This window comes from Macrotis lagotis, chromosome 6, assembly GCF_037893015.1.
Source record: "Macrotis lagotis isolate mMagLag1 chromosome 6, bilby.v1.9.chrom.fasta, whole genome shotgun sequence".
NCBI lineage: Eukaryota > Metazoa > Chordata > Mammalia > Peramelemorphia > Peramelidae > Macrotis > Macrotis lagotis.
In genome coordinates, this window is record NC_133663.1 from 130,422,844 (window position 1) to 130,447,175 (window position 24,332).

At 35.6% G+C, this 24,332-nt stretch overlaps 1 protein-coding gene and 1 pseudogene across 1 annotated transcript in view; both read right to left on the reverse strand.

Moving 5' to 3' along the window:
- MYCBP2 (MYC binding protein 2) overlaps nucleotides 1-24,332 on the reverse strand; it is a 292,534-nt gene that overhangs the window by 19,145 nt on the left and 249,057 nt on the right. The window contains exons 68-77 of the mRNA XM_074192761.1: nucleotides 20,337-20,435; nucleotides 18,589-18,669; nucleotides 12,694-12,960; nucleotides 12,008-12,291; nucleotides 11,277-11,373; nucleotides 8,785-8,904; nucleotides 5,876-5,977; nucleotides 4,302-4,430; nucleotides 4,071-4,203; nucleotides 2,018-2,121 (exon numbers count right to left, since the gene is read on the reverse strand). Of these exons, the coding sequence (XP_074048862.1) occupies nucleotides 2,018-2,121; nucleotides 4,071-4,203; nucleotides 4,302-4,430; nucleotides 5,876-5,977; nucleotides 8,785-8,904; nucleotides 11,277-11,373; nucleotides 12,008-12,291; nucleotides 12,694-12,960; nucleotides 18,589-18,669; nucleotides 20,337-20,435 (1,416 nt within the window). The remainder of the gene's footprint in view (nucleotides 1-2,017; nucleotides 2,122-4,070; nucleotides 4,204-4,301; nucleotides 4,431-5,875; nucleotides 5,978-8,784; nucleotides 8,905-11,276; nucleotides 11,374-12,007; nucleotides 12,292-12,693; nucleotides 12,961-18,588; nucleotides 18,670-20,336; nucleotides 20,436-24,332) is intronic.
- Nucleotides 12,967-14,289, reverse strand: LOC141491183 (peptidyl-prolyl cis-trans isomerase FKBP1A pseudogene; annotated as a pseudogene).

Sequence of the window (24,332 nt, forward strand, 5' to 3'; positions counted from 1 at the left end):
GTATCTGAAGATCAAACCTTCTGTTCAGCTCTGGCCATTCCAAAAGGAACCTTTGAAATTCCCCTGGTTCATTGAAAGTCCATCTTTTTCCCTGGAAGAGGACATTCAGCCTTGCTGGGTAGTTCATTCTTGGCTGCATTCTAAGCTCTCTTGCCTTCCGTTATATTGTATTCCAAGCCCTACGAGCTTCCAATGTAGCTGCTGCTAAGGCCTGTGTGATCCTGACTGCAGCTCCACAATATTTGAATTATGTCCTTCTGGCTGCTTGTAATATTTTCTCTTTGACTTGGGAGTTCTGGAACTTGGCTATAATATTCCTAGGGGTTGGTTTTTTGGGATCTCTTTCTCTGGGGGGATCAGTGGATTCTCTCCATTTCTATTTTGCCCTCTGCTTCTAGAATATCAGGGCAATTTTCCTGTAGTAATTCTTTGAAAATGATGTCAAGGCTCTTTTCCTGATCATGACTTTCAGGTATTCCAATAATTTTTAAATTATCTTTCCTAAGTCTGTTTTCCATATCAGTTGTTTTTTCCAATGAGATATTTCACATTTTCTTCTAATTTTTCATATTTTTGGTTTTGAAGTATTGATTCCTGATTTCTGTTAAATTCATCAATCTCCCTGAATTCTATTCTTTGTCTGAAGGATTTGTTCTCCTCAGAGAGTTTTCTTATCTCTTTTTCCATCTGGCCAATTTTGCTTTTTAAAGCATTCTTCTCCTCAATAACTTTTTGAACTGTTCTATCCATTTGACCTAAGCTGGTTTTTAGCATGCTATTTTCTTCAGTATTTTTTGGATTTCCTTGACTAAGCTGCTGACTTCATTTTCATGTTTTTCCCAGAGTCTCTCTCCTTTCTTTTCCCAGTTTTTCTTCCAACTCCCTCATCTGATTTTCAGTCTTTTTTGAGCTCTATCATAGCCTGAGCCCAATTTCTGTTTTTCTTGGAGTCTTTAGATGTAGGAGCTTGTGCTTCCTCATCTTCAGACTGAGTATTTTGGTCCTTCTTGGGCTCATTTGCAAAATATTTCTCAATAGTCTTTTTGTTTCTCTGCTTGCTCATCTTCCCAGCCTGGGCCTGGTTTGGGGTGTTTCTTGAGCTTTTGGGACACTCCCACAAGGGTCTCAGTGTGTGAGGTTCTGTCCTCCCTCCTGGTCTGTGAATGACCATAAGCGCCCCCCTCTGCCAAGGGGCTGATGTGGGGGGGGGGGAGCTGCTGTTCTATGGGGGGGGGGCCTAGACTGTGGTCAGGATCTGAATGTGGTCAGAGCCCCAGAGTCCTGTTTCAGAGGCAGAGGACAGAGCTAGGCAGTCTCTCTTCACTCCCCTCCCTCAGCTCAATGGACTCATGCCCTGGGGGCTCCTGCTTACGGGCTTGCCTGCTTCTGTTTCCTAGATCAGGGCTGGGGAAAGAGGATGTCACTTGCTTTGTGCCCTGAGGGCTGGGCTCCACGTGCTCGCTGTGGCAGAGGTCCCCCGCTGTTCCCCCACTTTGTGCCCGGTGCTCCTCGGGGTGCAGCTCAGGAGACTCCCCCGCTGCTGTGAGCTGAGACCCCCAGTGCCCTGGGGCTGCCTCCGGGAGGCTGAGGTTCTTTGGCTCTGGTGGGCCACCCCTCTGGCGGGCCGCCTCTCCAATCCTGGGGAGCAGAGCCTTTCTGCTCTTTTCCAGGTTACCTTGAGTAGGAGAACTGCCTCACTGGGTCCCTTTGTGGGTTCTGTCTCTCAAAAGTTTAGTTGAGTCCTTAGCTGATGAATTTTATCAGAGAGCTCCTAAGACTGGATCCCTTCTTGTGGCCATCTTGGCTCCGCCCCCCTAAATCAAATTTTAATTAAGAAAACAAAGCATCTAGTCTGTACTTCATATCAAAAGGTCAAATATAGAACTTTGTCTGATGTTCCCACAGTTGAGAGCCACATAACCATCACTACCCTTGAGTCTATGAAGTACAGCATCAACTACACAAAGGCTGCTACTTCTAGTGGTAATGGGTGGCCTGCATGTATATTTGTACCTACTTGACAATCGGCATCAGAACACACACTGCCAACAGCAGATAATTCTGTTCCGCTCCTGGAACCACAGAAACGGCAGGCTTCAGAGCTACTTGTGGTGGGTTTGCCTATATGCAAATAGAAAGCATCACACTGTGGATTTATATAATAGATGGCTAAACCATGAACAAAATGAGTAGTACAATATATCTAAAATTTCTTGCTTTGCCTGCTGGGTCAAATAATGCTAGAAAAGGATTTCTGAAGATGTAAAAGAATGAGATGACTTATAGAATTCCTTTCCCTCTTTAGTATGAAAATATTCTTATTTATTACAGAGATTTTCCTATATAAGGTATGGTTAGCAGTAATATTATTCTTTGGGAATTTCCCATTTTGTAAAAGAGATGATCACAATTTCTATTTTTAATTAATGATTACATCTTCAGCTGACTAAAATAATTAGAAGTCAACACTTTTAGTAGTCTTTTTAAAAGTAGGAGTCAACAACAACATGATGCATATTTTATTTTAGATCATCAGAGTAAGGAAACAAAAAAATTAAGATTTTAACTTTTTTTCAGAAGCTTATTTTCCTAAATTAAAAAAATTAATATCTTGAAATGGCTGCTACTAGTAAAAAACTTGATTGACACCTTTAGGAAAGGCAGAGGGGATTGGTAAGCAATTCCTATAATATAGGAGTCCTGAACGGAGTTCTTATTCCAGGGATGGGAGCAGGAGAAGAAAAAACCCATAAAGACCTCCTCTTTCTATTAAGTCCCACAAACAAATTCTTGATTAGGTGAAAAGATGAATCACAGGAAAAGCTTTTGAGTTTTTAGTGGAGAAAAAGGCAAAAGGGGCAACATTTTAAATCTAAAAACATAATATGGAATAAAAATACTGTAATATATAGAGCATTAATACAATAAAATATTATAACATATAGAATAATCTAAAAACATAATGTGGAATAAAAGACTAACCTAATTTATTCAGGTTTACTTAATAATAGAATAAAATAAAAGCAAAGCTTTTATAGCTTTCAGTAGTTAGGAAAATGGCAACTTGAAAAATAGAAACTATAGGCAGCAATGTAACTTTTTTTATTGGGCAAAGCAATGAGGTTAAGTGATATGTCCAAGGTCATACAGCTAACCAAACAAGTATTAAGTGTCTGAGGCTAGATTTGAACTCAGGTCCTCACAACTCCAGGGCTGGTGCTCTATCCACTCACTACCTAGCTGCCCCAACAATGTAACTTCTAATAAGCTGCAACTACATGACTCAGAGTAGTAGCAATTAGGAGAAAATAAACTGTTGCTTATATAAATAATTATTTAGGGTTTTTTTTTTTTTGGCAAGACAAACAGGGTTAAGTGGCTTACCCAAGGCCACACAACTAGGTATTTATTAAGTGTCTAAGGCTGGATTTGAACTCAGATACTCCTGACTCCAGGGCTGGTGCTCTATCCACTGTGCCACCTAGCTGCCCCATAAACAATTATTTATGCAATTTGTAAATTACTTAGATTGATTTGTTATTTCATTCATGTAGGTGTTTCAAAAATTGACTATTCTTTCTCCTATGGACTCAATAGTGGTTGTATAAAGAGTGTTTCTGTGGTTAGAGGGTTGAAAGACTAATCCACATTTAGAGAGACTATAAATTTGGAGAAGAGACCCTTTGACATCCTTTAGGGTAAGATTAATGATCTCATAATATAGATAAGATCCCAGAGTGAAGGGATTTGCTCAAGGTCACCTGATGAATTAGCTACAATATTTTGCTAGAGTATTCTACTTCTAATGTATTCATTACTTGTGCCAGCCAGTGGATGGAACAATGTTTGGTACATGGCGGGGGGGGGGGGGGCCTTTAAGAAATATTTGCTGAGAGACTGATCTAGTGGTAAAAGCCAAATAAGGGTTAAGAAAAAAATTAAGAGGTGTGCCTGGCTATCTAAATTTTATATGCAGTGATCAGTAAAGGAATAGGTAGATATTAGGAAACCTCCACAAATCATTCTTCTATAAATGACATCAAGATTCATTGTTATAGTTTACTTTTTACCTGTATGCTCTCTGAATTCCACCATTGCCTTCATTGTTTTAGAGTCTGCTAGTGCCATTAACCAGAAGAGCTTGGTTCTCCCACAGCCCTCATGCAGATCGACCTTAATAGCTTCTTCCTCTTCTTTGAAGACCTAGTAATTTCATAAAAGGCAGGGACAATAATAATTATCAACTGATAAATGTTTTATATTCATAAAGCACTCTTTGAAATCTTCATGAAAATCTTCACCTGTCGCTGATGAGTTTTGGTTCGACGATGAAGATGAAGGAATCTGTCACAGTCAGTGCACAGATTTCCACATACATTGCATAAGATGATTGCTGCAGTTTCACCATCATCATGGTTATCACACATAGGCTGAAAAAATAAGGTAAGTGCTAAATAAAATGAATTAAAGATACAAACTTGATGTTATTTATTAAAACCACAGCACTGTCAGCTCATTAAGTTTCAAATTCTGAGGGCCATACATTATCAAACAATTTTTTTTTTTTTTTAGGTTTTTGCAAGGCAAACGGGGTTAAGCGGCTTGCCCAAGGCCACACAGCTAGGTAATTATTAAATGTCTGAGACCAGATTTCAACCCAGGTACTCCTGACTCCAGGGCCATTGCTTTATCCACTACACCACCTAGCTGCCCCCAAAACAAAATTTAAATAAAACAAAACAAAAAGTTATGGATTTGAAATTTTTGTTCAGTGATGTCTAAAAATTGTTCATATTTTGTTACAGCAAGTTAACATTGAATCTAATTCTATACTAAATGAACAGTACTTCTAAAAATCTTTAACAGCCTTCATACATTGGCATTAAAATTTAGATCTTCAGTTCATTCTAAATAGTATTTTAATAGATTATGAATATAAAACATAAAGTGAAAATTACATCAAAATTTACTTTAGATTGAATTCTTTACCCATTGACTTTGAACTTGTGTTTTGAATACTTTAATAACTTTACTTCTATATAACTGTTTTGCTCTGCAACCTATATATTTTATGCATTTGAAGAGAAGGGGTTTATAGATTTTTACAGACTGTCAAAAGGACCCATGAATCACAAAAGAAGTTAAGAACCTAAATGCCTAAATATGTTCTTTTTTGTTTTGTTTTTACAAGGCAATGGGGTTAAGTGACTTGTCCAAGTTCACATAGCTAGGTAATTATTAGGTGTCTTGAGGCCGGATTTGAACTCAGGTCCTCTTGACTCCAGCACCAGTGTTTTATCCACTAAGCCACCTAGCTGCCCTAAATATGTTCTTAATACCACCTTTCAAGAATACAGATAACTTCTGAAATTGCTATACTAGCTAATGTAGCATAGCATTTTGGGGGGTTGGGGGGGGTGGAGGGGGGCTCATATTTGTAATTTCATTTAAGTCAGGAGTTACCCAGTGAAGAAACTTTCTCTACCAATATAGATTGGATTCTTCACTTGATAATCTTAGAGAAATGTCTGAAGCATGGTGTGGCTAAGTGACTTGCACCAGGTTACAAAGCTGAAATATATCTGAGGTTGAACTTGCACCAAAGATCAGTCTGACCTCAGTTCTTTATCCTTACAGTGAATGGTTTCTCAATGATGTATATCCAATACCAAATTGAAAAATAAAATCATACCATGTCTAACAAAATAAAATTATGATGAAATGTAAAGACAAGAAGACTGAGAGTAAAGGGAAGAAAAAAACTTTTTATTATTTACTTTCAATTTAACCAGTTTGGTAACAACTTTCACCATCTACACTATTACATATTTGTTCAGCTGCTCAATGTTTCATCAGATAAAACTCCGGCTCTTACCATTTGTTTCTGTTGTCCATCCTTTCCCATCCATCTTCCTGAAGAGAGTCGATCCACATGATCTTGATCTAGAACACACAATGATGCCAGGGCAAGCCAGAGCTGTTCAAGGGAACAGGAATGTGAATGAATACTAATAATTGTGTATATTTGCCATTCAGCAGGAAAATTTGAAAATCACCTTTGTCACCTGACAATAAGAAAGGGGGCAAGAATGTGGAACTTTGGTCTTTTCTTCTTTTTTTTTTTTTTTAGACTTTAGCAAGTCAGTGAATGAGGATGAGATAAATCTCATTCCCCACTTGGAGCTTACAAGAGTGTATATCTGTAGGGAAACACCTTCTTTTACCTGACAAATAAACTTATTCCATATTCTATGCAAATAAATGTACATATCTCCTTAAGTATTCATTTAATGTTCCTATTCAGATGTCTGTATGTCCTCTTTATGTTTTCCCAGACCTACATGATTTAAGAGTATAATTCCTGAAAGGTTAGAACAATGTTCTTGGCACAGCATAAAGCACATTCCCATGCTCAAAGAGGCAATTTTGAAATATGCTTTGATAAGTAGGTCATATACACTCTTGCATCTCTCCTATCTTGTATTGTGGCTCAATAAGAATTTGTTATTTAATGAAAATTCAGGAATTATTTCACATTAAGTTTTCCTAGATTGTGCCTTTAGAAAAAGTATAGACTTTCAATTTTACTATGATAGTGACAAAATGGATTCTGAATTATCAGAAAAATATTAAATTATAATCAAATTAAGGTTAATGAAGAAATAAGCAAAGTATATAATAGATTCTAGAAAGTCATCATCATCACACATGGCTATATTAAAATGATGAATGTGGTTCAAGTGGATATGCTTTAGTCATTTAGAAAATCCACAGATATCATTAATACCTCATTTCTCATGATAAATGAGAGGTATTGTTTGATTTTCTCTCCCTTTTCCTTTTTTTGAATAATAACCATCTTTTATGCATATGATGCTTTAATATTTGTAAATATAATGAGTCTGGGAAGCTGGTAGTAGAAGTAATATTATTTCCAACTTTTACAACGAAGGGAAACTGAAAATCAGAGAGGTAGTGACTTGTCTTAAAGTCTCAAGACTGTTATGTGAGTGGAACCAGAATTCAAATTCAGGGTTTCCTGTCCCATTGTTTTCTCTACTTGCCACACCAGTCTAACTCATTTATCCTACCCTGAAAAGAAAAATTCTTGTTTTTAAGGTTAAGTCATATAAAGCATTTGTGTACTGTCAGCATTCACTAACTTTCTTAACATTTTCTCCTCTCATTAAGAGGTTATGTGGAAATGTTACAAACAGTTTTGAAAGAATGGAGCCAAATCTGAACACAGACCTCATTTTATATATCAGGTGAAGATCTCATTTATGATCAGATATTCAGAAGTAAAATAGTCTTTAAAAATGGTTAGAACACAGAAGAAGTAACAAGTAATTCTCTTTTCTCTCAGAGGAGGGGATTCATTTTCAATTCTTTACAAATATGGGGAAAGCTGAAGCTTTTTTAGGACAACGATAAGCAGTACCTGTGAGAGTCAACAGGGAATAGTCATAGACATGATAAGAGAGAGCATCCAAAAATGCATAGAAAAAATGAATTGGAATTGGAGAAAGGAAGACTGAAAAAAAGTAGGTAATTATTATTGTCCCCCTGGGGGATAGTGCCACCAATAACTGTCTCTGAGGATCAGCACATGAACAGTGCTTAGTCACTGTCTGGTCCATGATAGACTATGGATTGAAATTAAATAAAAGTTTTAGATTTGGGAAGTGATTTTTTTGTTTTGTTTTTGCAGGGCGATGGGGTTAAGTGACTTGCCCAAGGTCACACTGCTAGGCAATTATTAATTGTCTGAGGCCAGATTTGAACTCAGAAACTCCTGACTACAGGACCGGTGCTCTATCCACTGCACCACCCTTGGGAAATAATTTTTTAAACTCAAATGGATGATTCTCCAATCTATAGTAAAGAAAGATGAGAAATCAAAACAGACTTAATATCTACCTTCTGAAGTAGTAAATATCCATATTTTAATATTCAAGAGTGGTTTTATTTCACAAGCAATCTCCATTTTTATGCCTTATTAACTTGCCAGATTTAAGACAGTGTCAATTTAAAAATACTAAATGCTTACTTCTTATATAACACTTTACTGGGTATTAGGGAAAATGCAAAATTTATATATGGTATGGTTCTCTGCACTCATGGAACTTATTTTTTAAATAGAGAGTAGGGTACTAGCTACTGAGGAAAAATTTTTCTTAGAAAGACAAGGATGTTGTCTGCTAGGACTGAGTCTAAAACTCAGAACAAAGTATTGCAAACAGTGATGTTGAATCTGAGAAAAGTTTAGCAATGGAATAACCAAGTATTATAGGGAAAAAATGCCTAGGTAATTTATTTTATGACAATTAGTATCAACTTTTGGTTTAAAAAAACACAAAAATGTACATAAAGAATGAAGTGATATAAAACACAGCTCTGAACTAGGATTCAATTAGTTACACTGATGCCACAATTAGAAACAAACTTTGTCAAATACACTTTGAACTAATAATAATGATGATTCTCTTCATCATCAAAACCCATATTGATGCAGAATTTTAAAGTTTACAGAACACTTCCCTCACAATTTTGTGAGGCAGCTGTAGGGCAAACTGTTTATATATCTAGATATGAACATATGAGGAAAATGAGGTTGAGGAAGTTATACAATATGTCATACACATAAAGAATCTGCACCTCTCAGGATTTGAAATGAGGTCTCTAGACCATAAGCTAAATCTTCTTTTCACCATGTTATAGTGCCTCTCAAATGAAAAACAACAACAGCAACAACAATAAGACCAAAACAACAATAAATCTTACCCTGGTTGTTGCAATACATCTTACTGGAGATCTATATTCTTCTTCCATTTTTGTCAAGGCAATGATGGTTTCTGCAATGGCATTTTTGGTAACACGGGACCATGCTTCAGAAAGATGACCCTATTGAATAGGACAAGATATTTTTAGGAGATAGGCAGAAACAAAGAAATTAGTTTACTCATGTATATGAGTAACAGCAAAACAAATTATTGCTTTCAAAAAATTAAATTCTGACACTATACAGACTATGCATTTAGAGATCAAGGGGCAAAGATTTCTTAAAAAAAAAAAACCTATTCTGAAAGAAAAAGTTACTATTTTGATCCAAAAGAAGCAAACAAAAGTTTTAAATTTATTTTTCTTCTTCCTAATGATTTTACAGGCATTTCTTTATAGATATAGATTTAATATAGAATGGAAATACTAAGCCAGTCATGCTTTAGGAAATGCATTTAAAAAAACTCTTAATAAGTAACCAATTGCTTGTTAGCTAATAAGCTAATTTAATAGTGATTTTAATGAAAAATCTCTTTTGGAAACTTAAGAGTCTACATGTATTTAAAGCTAAAGCACATAAAAAAATTTGCTATCATCAGTTTAAACTGTTTCCACTTCATGAACACTTTGAAAAAAAATGCCATTCTGACAAAACAAAGAAGACATTTATAGTGTTTAATAGGCTGCTAAAAATGCACAGTCCACTTAAATGAAATACTCTTCCTCATCTTATCCAATTCCTGCTCAATTTCCTCTTGAACTGAAAAGTCTTTCTAGTCCAGAGCTATTAAATATCTCAATTCTTTTCTACTTATATATCATTTGCCTATTTCAATTATTTAGCAATTTAATCATATAATGTAGTTTAGTAACATCTACAGTATTGACAAGTTAATTACTGGGGTGGCTAGGTGGTGCAGTGGATAGAACACTGGCCCTGGAGTCAGGAGGACAAGTTATTTACTGCTTGAATTATTTAACTTTTTACAATTATGCTTTATTTTCCTAAGACTATAAATTCTTTTGTGGAAAAGAATCATGTCTTATTTCTCTTTTTTTGATTAGCAGTGTCCTTTGCATGGAGTAGGCACTCAAATGATATTTAATTGGTTTATGCAATGATAATTTTAAGGTTAAGATAATTTCCCAATTTCCTAGTTGGCTTATTAAACACTAGGTATTCAGGTTGGTGAATCCTTGCTAAATTGGCTCTTAGCAGCTAAAAGTCTAAAGAATATTTTTCTGGTCTATTTGTGGGCAGGAAGTAATCAGTAGCAAATCAAAGCATGAAAGTGGTCTTTAGTAAAGTAGTCATATAAATAGGAAGGCTGAATTAAGTTCTTAATAGGCTGTAGCTGCTGAGAGCAATAGCAGGACAAATGAGTGAGTCTCAACTAACACACTACATTGAACTTTTTTCATTCATTGGTATATTCAACTCAACTACATGGTTATTTAGGTCCCACAAGGTAAAGGGTACTATCATAGATACTGGGGAAGATACAAAGATAAGAGATGGTTCACTATAAGATTGTAATATTAATGGAAGGTTAAGCAATAATGAGTATCAAAAAATATTTTTAAGTATTGACAAGAGGGAGTAATAAATAGTAATGGCAGTGAGAGATATTGCTATTCAGTCTCTGCGTCTCCATTAAACTATATGCACTCAGGAGTTTATGTCCCCACTGAAAAATTATTTGTAATTTGGTTTCCATCACTGAACTCCATAAATGTTAGTGGAACATTAGCTACATGGAGGACTGTGCCACTCAGCATTGTCTGTCTGTCTATATTAGCTATCCGGTATTGTCTGAATGCAAAATTAACTAATGGACTAAGTCCAAGTTTCTTTAGGACACTCTCTATTAACCATCTTTTTCCCTCCCTTGACATCTTTGACAGAGGGACATAGCACATCCTTCTGAGTGTTAAGGCAGTTGAATAGCAATGTGACATAACTAAAATTAAAAGTACATCATAATTAGAAATAATGCCTTATGTGAGAAGTTTTTTTTAAATCAGGAAAGTGCTAAATCCTTTAAAAATAATATTCTGTTGCTTTAAAGCTAAATACTTGTTAAATAACAGGTTCTGCACAATGAGAAGAACTGACAACTTTCCAAGCAACTATTCTGAAAGCCACTTCATTCGAAAATTTTACAAGATTTTCACAGAAGGAATGAAAACTAACCACAAGCACCTTACATTTAATATATGGAAATACTGACAACTTTAGGAACAGATGAAGGTAGTCTACTTAAGATGTGGAATGCATAGGAATACTGCCACCAATGAAATGATGGACAGTTTGATGGACTGAAGGAGTAACATTTAGCAGGATATTTTGTAGAAGTACCTTAATTTACTGTAGCATGCAAAAGAAAAATCATCGCAAGTTTGATCCCCTCCTCAAAATTCTGCACAACAAATTATGTTGGCAAATTACGTTATTTAGTCTTATCAAAAGAATTCTCAGGAGGATGGAAACTTACTGCTGCCATGTCCTTTACAAGTTTAATAATGATCTCTGAAATCTGGGTGGGAGTTGAGCCCTTCATCCACCAATGGCTTTCACCTCGTCGAATATAACTACAGAAGATAATTAACAAAAAATGTCATAATAAAATAACACATAATAACCATCATAAATTAACTGAAAAACCCAAAGAGTTAAGGTTTTATTATACAATTTAAATGACTTCAGAAGTTAGTTTGTGTATGACTTATTTTGGAATAGTTCAACTCAGAAATAAACAGGATATTTCATTTGACAGAGGTAAAAACAGGAGAGTTAAGAACAAGTTCTGGATTTAGAAGCAGAGTACTGGGACAATTCCCAGCTATGATTCAATTAAACCCTCTAGATCTGAGCTTCTCCATCTGTAAAATGATTTTAGAGTTGTCTTTTCACTATATATACAACATCCTAATCTGATTTTATCTTCGAGTATTGAGATAACAAATTTTCAAACATGTGAAAGCCTGAAGGGAAAAGTGATATAGCTAAGATAAATTGGTGAATCAATGATATGAATATAGTTCACTGAATTACAGAAAAACAGAAACGAAAGAGACTCCAGAGGTCATCTAGTTTGATTTAGTAATTTTCAATTTGCCTGAAGGCAAACATTTAGTTCTTTGACTAGAAACTAACTGTATTTTGTATTCCCAAAGAAAGTGTCACATTGATTTTTGGTCCAGGTATTAAATATCTCTCACCAACCTGGAATTGAAAATCATTGGAAGGGTAACTGTTGTAACTCCTTTCCCTGCAGCAGTGCCAGCTGTTCCTGTGATGGTAGTTCCTTTGGCCTTTAACTGTACTGTGAGGGCTTTGGCTATGCATCCCAGGAACATATCCAAGATACCTAGTTTATTCCAGTCCCCTTTTTCTGTTGAATGAATTATATCACTAATATCAGCTGGTGGAAGGGACTTCACGCCTATGATGCTGGCCAGGCGATTAGGGGTCACTTCAGGCAAAACCCGCCTTAGCAAAGAGGTCACCTAGTAGTAAAATCATAAAAGAGTCATTCAAAGCAATATGCATTAGAAGAGGCATCTTGACCACTGGGTGGTGAATTATCTTTTTCTTTACTTAAGATGGCATTTTCCCATGATTAAAATCAAAAGCTCATATTATCAAAATTTTGAATTTTTACTTTCCTAAAGATTCAGCTGTTATCACAATAAAAGCTTCAAGGATAAAAGACGAATTTCTTAAATGTCATATGCTTTATGGCAGGACTAAAATAGACTATTAAGTTAACATTAGCATAACAGAGTATACTTTTCAAAGCCTCATCTCAGTCACAAAAGTATGGAATAAAAATGATAGCAAAAAGTCTAATCTACTTTTAAAGCCTTGATATAATTTCCTTGGAGTAATGTTGTTGCATGAATTAGTACCTGTCTCTGTACTCTAGGAGAGGCTGTGTGCAGCAATGAAAAGAGATCCTGAAGTAGAGTTAGCTGCTGAGCAAGGTACTGACGGCCCACATTAGACCCACTCAATGCTAGGACCATGGAGAGCAGTTCAAAGCAATATGCATCAGAAGAGGCATCTTCATCATTGGGCTGAGAATTAGCATTCTCCTTGCTGGAAATTGCATGTTCCCACTCTTCACGGACTCGAGTAGCTTCCATTCGAATTGCCTGGACTATATGGGCACATACCTACATAAACCAAAAAGGCAGTATATTATACAGAAATAAAAACTCACATTTTTGCTATAGTTTACACACTGTAAATACGTAAATATGAATTGATGCTCTATTTTATTCATTCCTTTCTGCCAAACTCTCTACTATATTTGTTTCACCATTTTTATAGTATGTATACCAACTGTGAAAAATAATTCTGAATATTATTTTTGATAGTAAGATTACAAATTTTAAATTTAAGTAAAGTACTGGAGAGATAATGATCAATTTACTGACTACTAACACTTTCTCTCTTTTTTTAAAGGTTTTTCCTTTTTTTTTTTTGAGAAAAGCCAGCATAAAGCATTTTATTGCAATAATAAAACTTGAAACTCATACGTGGTGGAGGGAGAGTGGGTGGTGGCAGTTTCTCTTATGAAATCACTATATAGGACAGCAAAAGGCGGGGAGTGGGAAAGAAGGAAGGTGGGGGTGGAGGGAAGGATATCAGCAGTAGGGGAGCTGAGCATCAAAAACAGGAGATGTTGAAGCTGTGATGACCAACATCAGTTTTTTTTTTTTGTAGAGAACACGCAACGATTTCCTGTGACAATGACTGGGCTTTCATTGTGTTGAAAATTTCTACAAACAGCACCTTCAATTTAACAATCAATTCAAGTTCTTACCAAATAATTCCTATTCTAAGGTTAACCCATCTGTGTGCTGTTAATGCTTGATCATACACTTAATCTTAAATCTATACCCAAAAGATTGCAATTTAAATCTAGACCACAAAAACAAAAAGATGAATGACTTGACAAGTTGAGGTTTACGGTGTATAGTTTAGGGACAACACATGTACAAGGAGGAAGAGTTGGAAGCAAAGCCAAGTGATAACACAATCGGGGTATATGTCTATACAATGAATGTAGTGGAATATCAGGGGAAAAAGCTCCATATAAATTAATGTGCATTCTTCTTCTTGAAGCTGAGACTCTGGACTCTTCCATGTGTTCAATTCAAGAAACAGGGAGCTAGAGGAAGAAATCATTTCTGTCATTCCAATTTTATAAGTTCCACATCAAAGATGAGAGTAGCATTTGGTGGAATGATGCCTGGATGACCAGTGGAACCATAAGCATAGTCTGGAGAGACAGTCATTTTTGCTCTCTGGCCCATACTCATCTGGGCAACTCCTTCTTCTCAGCCTCGAATCACCTCCTGTTTGTCCATCACAAACTTGAAGGAATCAAACTTTTCCCCATCTTCAAGCATCCCCCGTGTAGTGCACCATGCAGGTCTGGCCGCACTTGGGGAAGGTGCGCCCATCCCGGGAGAGATGGTCTCCACCTGCACTCGCATCAGCTCAGCGGGGCGCGGGTGGGCGGGTGGCGAGGTGAGGAGGGCGCCGGCCTCGTGCGCCACTCCAGTGGGCACAGGGACGCAACCCCCACCTGTCCCGCCTAAAGGTTTTCCCAAGGCAAATGGGGTTAAGTGGCTTGCCCAAGGCCACACAGCTAGTGAGGTCGGATTTGAACTCCAGGGCCAGTGCTCTATCCACTGCACCACCTAGCTGCCTCTACTCTCTTTGAGGTAAGGGTCGCTTTAACTTTTTATTGACTTCTTATATATCCATTTCATTTAGAAATCTATCCCATACCCAGAAAGCCCTACCATGTTATAAATTAAAAAAAGAGAGGGAAAAAAAGCAGCTGAGAACACTAACAGACCAATGAAGTCTTTACAGTATTTGCAACATTCTATACTCTACTAGAATCTCCTATCTCTACAATGGAGGAAAGTAAGTTTTTGGTCCCTTCTTTAGGGATTAATTTAGTCATCATAATTACATCCTTTGGTTTTTAACATTTTTTTCTACTATCATCACTTCCACTGATATTATTGTAGAGATTGTGTATTGTTTTACATGGTATTATTTACATAATCTGAAATCACATCATTTAAGCCTTCTTATCTATCTCTGGTTTCCTTTAAGTCTCAGTCAAATTCCTGGTTCCTTTTTCATGTTTAGTGGCTTCCTTCTGGGATTATCTCCCATTAAACTTGCACACATCCTGATTACATACAACTGTTTACATGATGATGGGATCCTCCCTACCCCCATTAGATTTTGAACTATTTAAAGCTAAGGAGAAGAGAAAAAAACTGGAATCATAGGCAAAACTGATTCAGATTATCAATGAAGATTTTTTTTTTTTTTTTAGTTTTTGCAAGGCAATGGAGTTAAGAGGCTTGCCCAAGGCCACACAGCCAGGTAATTATTAAGTGTCTGAGGCCAGATTTGAACTCAGGTACTCCTGACTCCAGGGCTGGTGTCTATTCACTGCGCCACCTAGCCACCCCTCAATGAAGATTTTTTTGTTCATTCTATCAAGGAACTTCAACAACATGGGCAACATATAGGTAACATTTTCTATACTTAACTCTTTTTCTAAATAAATAAAGTAATGAAGTTTTAAAGTTTATTAGTGGTTATATGATAACATCAAATGTAAAACATGAGGTTAAACTGAAAAAATATTCTGCAACAGTTGTTCATTTGAAGAAAAAAAAATTAGCATGTACAACATAACACTTCTTTTTTAAAGCCATGACAAGGATGCCAAAAAGATCGACCACTTTTTTTTACTTTTGGAGTCACTTAATTTTTTTTACTTTTTTTACTTTTGGAGTCACTTAGGAATGAGGAGAAAGTGCCCCTTCTTTTCCCTTTTTCATGATTTAGCATCAGTTCTAAGTTTTTTCCCTTTTGGTTATGATCTTTATCACTAACCCCCCCCCAAATATTTTAATATACAAAGAAGATAAAAATATGGGAAATGAGCCTGAATACCTCTCTTTTATATAATTTTTGAAAGTGTAAAGGCTGTGGGTGTCCCAATCAGAATTCTTTTTGATTGATTAATGCTCTTTTCTACCACCACAATATTTTCTATCTTTTTAATTTAATTTTTTTCTAGTATTTTAAATTCTAAACTGTTTCCCTCATTCCCTATGCTGCAATAGAGACAGGTATATATATCTATATGTATATAAATATACACATACATATATACATGCATACATAAATGCTTGTATAATATTTAAAACCACATTATGCATACTTTTATTTATCATATCTTTCTTTCCCTTAAGGAAGCAGTATCTTCCCTCATAGGCGATTTCTGATTGATTTAAATATTTATAATACTCAGTTTAAACTTAGTCATTCATGGTTAATTTTTGCACAGTATTGTAACTATATACAATGTTCTCTTGATTCTGGTTATTTTACTCTTCATTATGTCAAGCAAATCTTTCCATGTTTTTCTAAAATCACCCTACCATTTCTTACAGCAGAATAGTATTCTATCACAAATTCTATCACAAATCATAGACCCAACCTGGTTAGCCAATCTCCAACTGATGGGAATCACTTCAATTTCAAATTCTTTGCCACTATAAATGAATATTTTAGATCCTATAGGTTCTTTGCCCTTTTTCCCTGATCATCTTGGTAAACATATCGAATAGTGGATAAAAGGATTCATACAATTTTATAACTCATTTAACATAATTTCAGATTGTTCTCCAGAATGATTGGATCCTTCAAAGTTCCAGCAATAGTGTATTAATATCCCAATCTATAAACATCCTCTCCAACATTTGTTGTTTTCCCCTTTTATGATATTAACTAATTTGACAGGTGAGACACTTAAAGCTCTAAGAGATCTAAGCAATTCTCTAAGATATATTGTAAAGAAGGTGCTAACCAATATTCATAAAGTTTTTTTCCTTTGAGAGATTCATCTATCAGTCAAATTGTAGGTACCATCCTTATCTCCTATAACTAAACAGTGCTAAGGGTTGGAACACTCTAAATCCACGTCTACCATTTTCTATGATCTTTTGACTGTCAGTAGGAGTGTTTCAGCAATGATATCTGTCAATTGGTTTACCACTTAAACATAGTTCATCTGGGCCAGGTAACTTGAGCTCATCAATACTGGCAAGTTTTACTACTAGCTCCTTTCTAGGATTCTCTCTTTTGTGAACTTATGGGAGTCTCAACCACTTTTCTTTTTCCTTTACTGTACTTATCATGATAAATGATGCATAGGTGTTTTTTCCCTTTCTTAATATTTTTGGTTAGAAACTTTTCTCTTTAGATTTGCAAAACAAGAATCAAATAAATTATTACCAGCCTTTGTTAGATATACTTCATTCTTGGTCAGGAAATCTATTATCCTCATTATTTTAAGTTGTGATTTTCCCTCTATCACAGCCTCTGCAACCTCTGCTTCCTCTTAAGTGTAGGAAGTGTTAGGAAGGCTTGCATTGAAATCTTGACTTCAGACAGTTATTGGTTGTGTGACCCTGGGCAAGTCATTTAACCTTTGCCTCAGTTTCAAAAATCATAAAATGGAGGCAATAGTATTGAGGAGTAAATAGTAATAGTGAGGAGTAAATAAGATAATATTTTTAAATATTTATAAAGCACTTAGAACAGGACCTTGTACATTGTACATAATAAAAGTTTTTTCCTTTGTTTTTCCACCTTTCTACTAATGTTATCAGGTGGTTCTCTCCATTTGATACTCTATCCCTTGTCACCATCTCCAGCACTAGGAACACCTTTTGCTGATTTCTGTTCCTGTTCTTCTCAGTTTCCTTCTGACATCATCACTTAGCAAGTTTTCTGAGTTGGAGGTTCACTTCACTCAGACCTCTCACTCTATCTGGACCTCATTGGCAATTACCTACTAGCCACTAAGTCAACAAGCCCTCTGTTAAGTGTAACAGTGTGCCAGGCTTTGGGGTCATTAGGTCCTTTTACCTCTTTTCTCAAGGTATTCAATCAGGGTCTTTCAATGCTCAGATGTGAGCCAGTTGGACTAGACGGCCTCTGAGGGCTTTCCCAGCCTGAGTTTTATGATGATCTTAGGTTTTCCTGGATACTCTTCCCTCTAATGCTCTCTCCAGTTTTTTTTCCCCTACCTGTTCAACCACTCTCTTTAGAATTATTATGTCTTGTCCCTCAACTGCAGATTTTCTGTCCTAGGCCTTCTTTTTTCTTCCTTTGGATAAGGTCATTTGCTTATAGGGGTTCAATTATCTTTATACTTTTCTCCTGAGCAATAATCCAACACTACCAATAGTTTACTGTATATAGTCCCAGTAAAATATCAGATCTTTGAAGGCAGGGACTTTTTTCACTTTGTTTTTTATATCTACAGCATCTAAAAAAGGTGTAAGAATGAATACAGTAGGTATTTAATAAATGCTTGTTGGACTGAACTGTTCCTTTTACAGTACTTAGGCACTTAATAAATGTTTGCTGACTGAACGATTTCACTGCTAAACTTTTAATAACTGTCCATATTTATTATCTTCACTTATTCATTTCCCATTGTTTAAATTTGTTAGCCCTTATGAGCAAATGAGGGCTAACAAATTTAAACAATGGGAAATGAATGAGCAAATGACAGTCTTTTTCTTCTAGTCAGCTAACTCACCAGACACAAGTTTTCAGGTGCTTTTTGCTGAAAAGGTTTTTTTCCATTTCGACGTTTATAGAAGCTTCATCTGATAGAGAATGCTGGACATTTAATATCTGACTAACTGAAATACTTAGATAGTAATTCAACTAAATAAACCAACCTGCTTTTGTAAATTTGTTAGCTTACTCCTACTGAATATGATTCCAACCATGTGTTCTTTCAGGTCAGCATCTGATGTTGCCTTTATGGAAAAAAACAAAACAAAACAAAAATCAAAACAAGATATCTTCAAAAGTGATTCATCTGATATTTCAAATCATTTTCAATAAAAATTAGTGAATTTTCAAAAAAGCACAGTAACTTTAAATTGAGGCAGGTGAGAGAGAGAGAGTAAAGAGATAAACTTTGGGTTGTTCAGTTTTTTTACTCTGAAACTTGTGAGAAACCAATAAGGTAAAATGTCCCATTTTGCTCAGGGCAATCACAGAAGTTCAAGACCAGGAGTATACTGTAGACACCAACTGTTACTTCTGTTCAAGAAATCTTTTGTAATTGCTTCACCTGCCAATGATTCTTTTTCATCTTGAGGACAGTTTAAATTGTTTACTTCAGACAATCTGATGGTGGAATGAATACTTGGTACTTGGAACTGGGGAAGTCTGGTCTTAAATTTTTGCCTCAGGCAATTAGTAACTTTTGTGACCCTTGGAAGTCACTATATGTTTTATGAAAATCCTTAGGATTTATTTTAACTATTCAGTCCTGAAGGGATGCTGTGTTGGATGAAGAGTATTAAATCCCAGATTCTTCAAGTATCCCCTTTTAAAATGTTTTGTATTGTACCCATTTTGCTTCCAAACATTGTAATATAAGTTCTCCAAAGATCAAGATTTTCTTAATCTTGAAAATCTTATTTTCTCTGGTTCTTAAATCTTTTCAATCCCTTCATACCAAATCACAGAATAGATGTACCAAATCATCCTCTTCACTACTGGCCAATCTCTTAACTTGTCTCTTTGATTTCAAGGCATTGCCTTTCCTACTGAAATAATTTTCCCAATGCACAAATCTAACTGACCTGTTCACTCCTTTTAAAAAATCTTCATTTGCCTTATATGCTCTCCAAGATAAATTATAAACTACTCATTCTGGCAAGAAAAATCCATTCCATTTGAACCACACATTCTTTCATGTATTCTCTATAACCCAGACCAATGATTCTACTAGTTGTTCCCTGACTACATCCTACTCTTTCCTATCTCTCTGCCTTGCAACAGTCTGTATTCCCAAAACTGGAAGTTTACTTGCTCCTCATCCCAGGGGAGGCCAGACTCAGGGACTACCTCACCCATGAAATTCTGTCACTTCGAGTGACTTCTCTTTCCCATCACACATTACCACCTATTAGATCTCCAATATTAGCAAGGTAAGCTAAAGGCAGAGACAATATCAGTTTTCATCTTTTCTGTTAGCCTGAACTGGATGACTTTGAATTTTTAAAGCCTTCTCCTGGACTTTAACCAAAAAGTTAAAGGGAGGAAATATATAGAGGAGGAAATGGATGAACGTGGTAATTTAAAGTAAACCAGGATATTACACAGTTTCACATTTTTTTAAATGAAAGATAACAGACCAAGGTAACTGTACTTCTTATATAAAGCACATTTTAGATTAATTCAAAATATTCAACTAAATACCCTTCCCTTTTTCTTGCTTGATTTATTTGTGTTTTAGGAAAAAATTCTTGTCAAAGATACATAGAAATTTGTATAACATGATCTTAAAATGAACAGAAAGAGTCAGGGCAACATGTTCTAAACTGGGGAGAAGATAAAAACATTGACTGAACTGAAATAAGAATAAAATGGGAAAAGGAAGAAGAAAGATCTGAAGAATACAACTGAATACATTGTGTACTTTTTCCTCTCCTTCAGGTGAAGACAGAAGTGTTTTTTCCTCTTGTTCTGGGGTAGGCTCAGCATCTCCTGAGATAAGTTTTCCAAATACCTGATGGGAATGAAAGAAATACTAGAAATTAATTATAAAAAAATAGGAAACCTATTTGGAGATGATACTATCAAGTCTGTTATCCTACAAAAATTCCATTATTTAGAATTTCAAGGTAAAATAGTATTAAATAGGCACATAAATTTTCAAATAGTCATGTACTCATATATCTTTTATTGTCTATTCATAAGTCACTTTGGTGGCTGTTTACAGTCTTCTTAAAAGAAACCTAAAGACTTGGAGCTACTTCTATGAAGATTTTTTATTCCTGATCTCTCCCTTGGGCACCTGAATCTCTTTCTCCTTATAATATGCACATATATAACCTGGATTATTATCTTCAACTCATACTCAATGTTTGCAAAATGAAACTTCATCTTTCCCCCTTTCTTCTGATTCTTCCATTTCAAATGGTGGTATGACTCTTCATTCATTTTTCTTTTCTTTTTTTTTTTAAAAGGTTTTTTCAAGGCAAATGGGGTTAAGGGCCGGTGCTTTATCCACTGAGCCACCTAGCCACCCCATTCATTTTTTCAAAAGATTTATTTATCACCTATTTTATTATATTTTGTATTATACCCAAGTTGCTTTTTTGTATACATCTTGGCTTCCAAACATTGTAATATAAGTTTCCCAAAGCTTAAGATTTTCTTATTTTTGAAAAATCTTATTTTCTCTGGTGCATAAATCTTTTCCATCCCTTCACTCCAAATCACCGACCAGATGTAATAAGTCCTTGATTCTTCCTCTCTTTTTGCCTTATATGAAAGATGAACTTACCACATCCTGGAATTTCTACTGAGCCCAAATCAGACCAAGGACAAAGTTAACCCTAAATCTCTGCCTCCCATGAAAGGACTTTACTAGCAGCATACTTCCTAAAGCAAAAATATGCAAAAGGTATATTTCAGGGACAACTCTAGCCTTAGGGAAGTGTGTGTGGGGGGTGTTGTCTTAAGAGTAATCCTATTTTTGAGTTTAGGGAGTTGATCTTTTAGAGATAAGATGAAGTGGCTGAGCATCTTGCCCTTAGAAATAAAAAGGATCTCCTACATGAGGGCTTGTGGCTGGAGAGGCAATAAGAGCTTAGACTCAAAATATGGAGGAACAGAACACCATATTATGCTTTATTTTTATCATTATGAGTTATCCAGATAGTTCAGGTCCAACAGGGGCCAGAGTGGGAAGTGAAGGAGGAGGCCAAAAAGGTTGTCTTCCAAGGAGCCTGACTATAGAATGGTGCTACAAGACTAGCAGGGACTGAGTGGGGCCATGTTGGAAAGGAGACTAAATTCTTCCTTTGTAATAGAAGCTTTTGGATTACTGTGATAGTCTTATGTGCTATGAATATATTTATGAACTCTTAAAAATGATTTACAATTTTTGCATTTGCTATAATGAGAAATAAAGACTGAACTCTATGTCACTTGCATTTATTACTTGAGTGTATAGAGGGAAATGAGTTAAATCTATTTAATATTCACTCTTTGGATACCTATTGAATACACAGGAAGCTCCTTGAGCTATGGAAGTATGTCCTGGGTTCTCTTCTCTTCTCTCTCTATACTTAATCTCTAGGTACCCCCACTCAAGTATTATTTCTATGCATAGAGATCTATATATCCAGCTTTAGTATCTCTTTTACAGTCTTTCACCATTAAGCCTAATGAATTCTGAAATAGATGTGTATGCATTTCAAAGTCAACATATAAAACAGAACTCAATATCTTTCTCCCCAAACTCACTGCTTTTCCAAAATTCTGTTTCTTTTGAAGATACTATTCCCAAGTTTGCAGCCTTGGAGTCATTCTTGACTTTTCACTCTCCTCACTCTATGCACTGAGTCAGTTTTTAAATCTTGTTATACCTAGCTCACAATATTTTTCATGTCCATTTCCTTCTTTCCATTCACATGGCCACCATCCCAGTTCTGACCCCAATCATCTCTAGCCCCAATTTTTATAATAACTTCTTAATTGGTGTCCTTGGATTTTCTCTAATTTGTTCTCTACACAGCTGTCAAAGTGATATTTATAACATAAAGGGATGACCATATCATTACTCACCTCAATAAATTCTAGTGGCTCCCAGTTATCTTTAGGATCAAATGCAAAATCTTCTGTTTCACATTTAATGCTCTTCACAGGCTGCTCTCAACTCACCTTACCCTATATTACTTGCCCTTCATACTCTCTTTGATTCACCCAAAATGGGTATCTCACTGTTTTCTCACACATGATGCTTATATTTTCAGAACTGATGTTTGTATTTTCAGGTTGTATGCCCATTAGAATATGAATCCCTGAACAGGTATTAATGTTTGTTGATTGCTTCTCTCTCTGCTGATCCTGATTCAAATGCTTCCCTCTGCTAGTTTCTAGATAAGGTCATGTTCTTCTCAAACTGTTCACTGAATTTTTGCTGTTTACCAAGTAAAGGTCAAAGTCTTTTTGACTTTGTTTTTTTGCTCAGCATTTCAAACTGGTGATGTTTCCCATTTCCCATATCATTGACAGTATTCCTGTCAAATGGCACCTCTGCTTGTGATCACGTCTCTCCAATTCCAGTCCTGTTTCTGTCGTTCTTCATGTCTAGAATGCCATTCCTTCCCTTCTCTGTCTGATGAATTCCTCCATACCTTCTAAAACTAACTCGATGCTTTCTTTTCCATGAATTTGTCCCTGGTTTTCTCATTTCTCCATCCCACTTTGCCACTAGTGATTAATAAAGATGCACTTCACAACACTTTGTCTATAACCCTTTAATTTACAGGCTATTTCTGATGTTCGGGTAGGCTGTAACTACTTATTATGTTAATCTATAAGCTACAGGAACAGAGAATTTGTGACCTATTAAAATTTGCATCCCTAGGAAGTTAGCATGGCATCTTTCACTTACTGCGATATATACTGCAGTTAATTGTTGCACAAAATAATATGGTATCTGCATCCAAGGATGAAAAAGATGAGGGAGGAGAATGAATAAAAAGGGTATGAGAGGCACTGAAGATTTGTGTGTGAAAAGTAAAGAGAATGTGATCCACATTTGTAATTAGGTACTTTTTTTTGCCTTCTTACTTATGGATTTCAATACTTTAAAAAAATGAAAAGGAGAAAGAAAATGACAAATAATACAAAGATAATTGAAAACATGTATAAAGATAAATGGGGCCAACAATGTAGTGCAGAGGACAGAGCACAAGGCCTGGAGTCAGGAAGACCTGAGTTCAAATACAGCCTCAGACACTTACTAGCTTTGGGACTTCTGTCTCTGTTTCTTCAACTGTAAAAAGGGGATAACAATAACAGCATTTATCTGGACTACTGTGAAGATCAAATGATAAAATAATCATAAAGCTCTTATCTTAGTAATTAGTACTTAATTAAGTAGTATATAAAATATTAGCTGTTATAATTATTACTATTAGCATGGTAAGCATCAATCAATTGTAATATGTTAATAAGGATAATCTGTGTGCAATAAAGATGTTAAAAATGCTATGAAGGATACTGTATAACTACAAGACGAGTACAGTCTCATATAAGAAAACTAAGTGACAGCAGCCTAAAACAGGCTACTATCTTTAAGATACTAAAAGAAAAACTAAACCAAAAAAAAACCCTAGAAGGAATCCTTTGATTTTACTCTTTGAGTAGATTGTTTATGCAAGCTTTATCATAAATATGGACAAGAACTTCACAGAATCAGGTGTGGAGGGCTCATATCTTACAATGGTTGAAGAAGTACATATACCAATGAAACTATGGAATTTAAAGTATACAAGTGAGTCATTTTACACTCAAAATAATTATCCTTAATTTCTCTCTCCTTTGTCCCAAATACCAACCAGTTTTTAAATCTTGCTAATTCTATCTCCTATCATCTAACCTCTTCTCT